This window comes from Cebus imitator, unplaced genomic scaffold (genome assembly GCF_001604975.1).
Source record: "Cebus imitator isolate Cc_AM_T3 unplaced genomic scaffold, Cebus_imitator-1.0 Scaffold113, whole genome shotgun sequence".
In the NCBI taxonomy this organism is placed as follows: domain Eukaryota; kingdom Metazoa; phylum Chordata; class Mammalia; order Primates; family Cebidae; genus Cebus; species Cebus imitator.
In genome coordinates, this window is record NW_016107428.1 from 6,276,851 (window position 1) to 6,282,954 (window position 6,104).

The 6,104-nt window shown below is 36.0% G+C and overlaps 1 protein-coding gene across 1 annotated transcript in view; it reads right to left on the reverse strand.

Moving 5' to 3' along the window:
• DNAH7 (dynein axonemal heavy chain 7) overlaps window positions 1-6,104 on the reverse strand; it is a 344,809-nt gene that overhangs the window by 156,121 nt on the left and 182,584 nt on the right. The window contains exons 26-27 of the mRNA XM_017538741.2: window positions 4,840-4,942; window positions 4,592-4,719 (exon numbers count right to left, since the gene is read on the reverse strand). Coding sequence (XP_017394230.1) covers window positions 4,592-4,719; window positions 4,840-4,942 — 231 coding nt within the window. The remainder of the gene's footprint in view (window positions 1-4,591; window positions 4,720-4,839; window positions 4,943-6,104) is intronic.

Genomic DNA, 6,104 nt, shown 5'->3' on the forward strand with positions numbered 1-6,104 from the left:
CAAAGCAGCCGCGCGGGGCAAAGCAGCGGCGCTGGCCGGCACAGCCGCGCTGGTGACCGTGGAGCACCTCTGCCCGGGAATTTCCTAGTCTGTGGGCAATAAAAACACGGCGTCCACTCACCCTCTGCGCTTTCACTGGGAGGTGCAATCCTGAGCTGTTCCTAAACGGCCATCTTGGATCCTCTTTTCCAAGTAAGATTCTTCTAATGTGTTGTGTCAGTTAGTAGTTAGAGGCCTTAGTACCACTATTTTGTCAGTAAGGTTACCGTTAGAGAATGGAAAGAGTAAAATGTTTAAAAAAATATAACTCGAGCAAATAACTTGAAATCGAAAAGCTTAAGCAAATGTTCTAACTACTCCATACGTGACGGAAAAAAAGCATGAGAATTGCTACACAGGTGGTATCTCTTTAAAAGGGTATGTTCTCAACAACTGCTTTTTTAATGAATAAAAGAGAGAATGACTGAATTAGCAAATCGGTCAGCCAGTCAACGGCTAGGATAGAGTGATAGTCTTTCTACAATAGCACAAATTACTACTAGTTTGGGGTCAACAACTAGGACTGTGTGTTGTGGGTTTCCCTCTGACCATCCTAGGTATTTCACAAATATCCTATTCACCTCTTAGCACTGTTAGCAATATGATGGTGAAAATGATGAAGCAGACATATTTCTGACTAACAGAACAAAAAATAAAGTGAAGTAAAGAAGTGTCAAGGAGTATCATGATATTCCATTTATTAGGCGTCCTCTACCAACTATTAAACAATAATACTTAACACAATGAAAAGCAACCTGATCGAAACATTTTTTCAAGCCTAAATCAGTGATTCTCAAACAGGTTGTACAACATACAGATATAATGTGGTTTGATTTTTGATGTACCAGAAATAATTTGTTGGTAATAGTAGTAAGTTTGAAGATAATTTAGTGTTTTGTCAAAAAAATTAAATTGGATTCTAGCTTAACCAATGATATAGTTTGCTGAGTGTGAAAACAAACAGGGTACATGTCAAGACTTGAGTCAATTCCAGTGCATGTAATACATGTGAATATAATCTTCATGTTTATCTCAGCAAAAATAAATGATCAAGAATAGTTTTTCTATTGCTTCTGCTCTATTGATCGAAGAAGGAGTGTAGTACATAAGGAAATGTATAAACTTCCTGGAGCATGCTTTCAAAAGACTGCTTGTTGGTACAATAAAAAAATTAAAGCAATAACTTCTTACCATTTATTTTTAAGAAACTGCGAATTGATTTTTTAAAATATTTTGATCTGTTCAGGAACAAGCTTTATTTTAATCAAATGAAATGGATGATTTAGGATCTATTTTGTTTTTTTTTCCCCTCAATACTATTAGTGTTTCATCCTACATATCCTCTGGAAAGCTATGTATCACTGTATTGGCTCTGTGACATTAGGAGATCTAGAATGTGTCTATTTTGCCATGGCTTCTAATAAACTATTCTAAAATGATCATTAAGTACTAATTCTTCAGAATAGTTTAAATCTAAAATACAGCTTCTCTAAAGTGAAGATGTATTTAAGAAATTGCTTTATTATGTAGGTTCTGTCTAAATGTAACGGGATGTCAAAATGGGACTCTTTCTGCATGATATGATACATCAGTTACTAATGTGAGTACAATCATTTCAATGCACAAAATTTACAAGAGAAATGTCTACAACCTTGAACCCTCTCATCTACTTGTATAGTACAAAATATTTGAGAGAGAAAAGAAAGAGGAAGGAGTTGTGAAAATATTTCCTTTGAAGGGAGCTGTTGTTTTGCTGAGTTCCCATAAACCTCCTCACTACATTCAAGTTTCATGAGAGCTTGGTAGCTATTCCTGCATTTTGGGAGATATGGACTGGAGCCTGACTAATGACTGAAAAAGGATAGTGATCTGTGGTAGCAGAATTAATACCCACGGTTTGCTGGGACAAAGGATTTATGAGTGGTACATGACAAAGAAGGGCCACACTGAAGCTATTTAAGTCCTGCCCTACATACCCTCCTGGCAGAGTGAGAGCTCTTCAACAGCGAAGTTTACACAGAATTCACAACAGAGATCTAGGCAAAGAGAGGGCAATGACAACTGGAGAAACAGAATCCATCACTGAAACCTCAGAAATTACAAGTAGAAATACTTAATGGAGGAGTCCCTGAAGAATTACAAGTAGAGATAACTAATGGAGGAGTTTCTGAAGAACCCGTGGACATGCACATGATAGGATCCAGCTATAAACCTCAGCCAAGTCCAGGGAGTTCACCCAGGAGGTCAGATATGAACTGTGTACGTTTAGTGTTCTCTGCTAGTTTAAAGGATGAGTATGAATTTGTCAGACAGGAAAGTGGTGGCCTAGCAGGCCACTTGAGAGAAAGAAAACAGCATGCAGAAAAGCAAGGGACTCCCAGAGGCTAGTGTGGCCCAGTTTAACAGACAGATACAGGGAAATGGCAGGACAGATGCAACTGAGTCCTCATGCCAAGGCTCTTGTAGACTGTACTAAGAAATCTGAACTTTAGCCCATGGGCAAAGAAGAAGAGCCCAGCAGTTTTTTAAAGTTGAAGATTATATGATTAGATTTCTTTTGATAGATAACAATGATAGCACTGTAATGGGGAATTCATTATAGTGAATTTCAATAGAGAAGAAATTGATGACAAGCAAACTATTGCAATAAGACTCACAGGAGAAGACAGAGGCAGGGAGCAGCAAGGTGTGGCAGGGGGACCAGGCCAGTGCAGCAGGGATTATAGGGTTTATGTGAAACAGAAACCCTGGGCTTGGTGACTGAATCACGTGCTAAAGAAGAGGGAGTTTTTGAGAATGATTCTGAAGACTGGTAATGATACTTTCTGGGCTCCATCAGGCTATTATTATTATGGTTTTTTAGGAATATGCAATGCTTTCATTTCAGTCTTGTTAGGTATTTCCACAGATACCTGAAAACAGATGCTTTGTAGAAGCTTGAACTAAGAAGGCTGCACAATAGGAAAAACTATCAGAATCTGAGAACAGATTTTGGCCTCATGTAGAAAGAAAATACATTAGTGCCAAGAACTACCAGGTGAATATCTTAGCAATGTTTCAACTTGCACAGTAAATAAAACTGTGGAAAAGTCTGCAGAGGGTATGAATACATTCAACCAATAATGGCTCCCAGCTTTCTATAACAAGGTACTCACAGATATTTGCCTTTCCTACCTTTGCAAATTTATGTATTCAGATTGATCCTACCTAAAAGAATAACATTGTGAACAAATAAAAGAACTTCTACCGAAAAAACTTTCCAAAAGAAAATCCCAAAGAAAATTTGTAAAATGCTTCTTAGATCGAAGAGGATTTATCATTTTTCATTTGTTAATCAAGTCTTTCTTCACTAAGGCAAAATACTAAAACATAAGACAACATATAAAGGGGCATGAAATGGAAATATAAAAACACTTGGCAGCAATTAGTCATATCATGGGTTTTTTTTTGTGTGTGTGGAAAAGAAAAACTGCTTATTTAGACTTGGAAGCATGTGATATGTGGACATAATGTAGGATTTAGTCAGGAGATTTGGTTTTGGATCCACAATACTACTGCATTATTCCTCAACATTGCTCTCTGTATATGTGCCATAAATTTGCAATTCATCAGAAAAGGATATAAAATGGCAAAAAAATATGGGGAAAATTTCATATTTTACTAATAAAGAAAACATGTTTTTTTTAAAAGTAAAGTCTGGTCAATTCAAGAAACTGTTTTGTTCTTTCTCATTAAAAAAATTAATGCTGGGTGTCAATGAAAACTGGGATGAAAATCATTTCGACCTGTCTTGGAGCACAATTTAGCAACATATATCTTAGTCCTCTGACTCCATTAAAGAAATATTTCAAAGTAGAGAAAAGCCTTCAGTAAAAACTATTCATTGTGATTTTATTTATAATGCAAGAAAACTGAAGGCTAACTGAATGTCCAAAAGTAAGATACAGTTCAGTAAATTCATTAACACTTTGAATTATGCTTATAAAGATGGGAACACGCTCATGCCATAATATTAACATGAAAAAAACCCACCCAGCATACACAATAGTGTGCTTCCAACATTGTAAAAGAGGCTCTTAAAATTAGCAGGATACAATATATAGTAAGGAGTAGAGTGGGTACATCCTTAGTATATTTTTAAATTTTTCATAATTAGCACTATTTTAAAAATAAGTATTTTGGAAATTGCTCCTGGTGTGTATATACTTTGTAAAGATATGCAAAGCTTTAAAAATTATTTTCTAAAACAATTTTCTAAAATATTTTAATAGCTAAAAATATTTTACATAAACTCAAGGACAGCATATTCTTTACACTTACACACACACACAGACACGCACACTTTTAAAATATTTTTTCTTTCTTTTTTGTTAAAAGACAAGGTCTCACTATGCCCAGGCTGGTCTCAAACGCCTAAGTTCAAGTGATCCTCCCACCTCGTCCTCTCAGAGGGCTAGGATTATAGGTGTGAGCCAGCATGCCCAGCCCTTTTCATATATTAACTTTATAAATTACAGAAAGGAAATAGATTATATAACTACTCCCTCCATACCTTCAGGTTATCTGGCAGTTCTGATCGCCCGGCATACCCAGGGTTCATTGTTATAAAGACAGCACATGTGGGGTCAAGTTTTAGTTCAGTTCCTTCAAACATCAGTATGTCAGCACCGGCATTAATACCTGCAGGTAATCAGGAATGAAATGACTTAGTAATACCATATATGAATGTGAGCTGTGCCATTGATTACCTCCCATATTTCTTTTATTTTCACATAATGCAAAGACAAACTAGTCCATTACCTCTTTGGATAGTAAGGATTTGTTGAGCAACCACAGAAAGTACTTCCAAATCAATTCTGTTAAACTCATCAAAGCAAGCCCAGGCTCCACAAGATAACAGTCCCTATGAGAAAAGAGTAATGAAAATTTTTGACTTTATCTGATTCAATATTGCATTGAAATGTTGTATTTTCACCTGATCTCTTCAAAGATTTAATATCCTATCAAGGAAATTGCTTATTTGCCTTTATCTTTAAAGACAGAGGATTTTTTCATTACCAATTCATTATTCTGTATAAATAAAAGAGTTTGATCAACTGGAAAATTTTCCAATTAACATTTTTCTCCTTTATTATTTTTTTAGCTTTTAGACATACAACTATAATTTCAAAGGCTTTCCTGCTTTCTATTTACAAGTTGATTTTGTTTGCTTACTCTATGTGAATTTTGTAGCATAGGTTTTAATAACCATCTAAATAACATGGCTTCTGTTGCCAGTGAGACCACCTTGTGGTTTGAGCACTTTAATAGCCACTACTATAGTTTAAGGACCTGGTTTGCAGTCCTAACCCACAGCTACCTCACAGATACATGCCATTTGATCATAAGGAAAAACTGGAAAATCAAGCATGAGTAGCTACATCCAAATTAGGATTTACTTTTAAAAACATCAAATGATTCAATAAATATGTACTGAACATACATTTTATAGACTGTGGGTGTGTATGTGCATGTGCGTACACATGTGCATGTGTTTCACTGAGTACACTGTATGTGCCAACCGTGACTCATAGCACTATGTATGTATCTTTTATGCAAGGACACTAAGGCTATACCATATGAGGTGTTAAATAATTACCAAAAAGCCATACAGATTATAGCAGCTGACCTTGGATTTTTATACATTTCATTCTTCTGAGCCACACTGGATTGTACACAAACTCTATGCACATCAAAGAATAGCCCATTTTCATTAGAGAAAACTCTATAAATGACTTTGACCTCTAATGCATAATGATAAATCACAGAGAATAGAATGCTTTGGAAGTCACATATTCAAGCAGTTATATAAATTTTGAAATACTTGATAATAAAAATCATGTCTAATTTTCTACCCCCATTATTCAGCACAGTCCCAACACAAAGAAGCTATTTACATAATACTTAACAATAAGCAGGCCGGGCGCGGTGGCTCAAGCCTGTAATCCCAGCACTTTGGGAGGCTGAGGCGGGTGGATCACGAGGTCAAGAGATCAAGACCATCCTGGTCAACATGGTGAAACCCC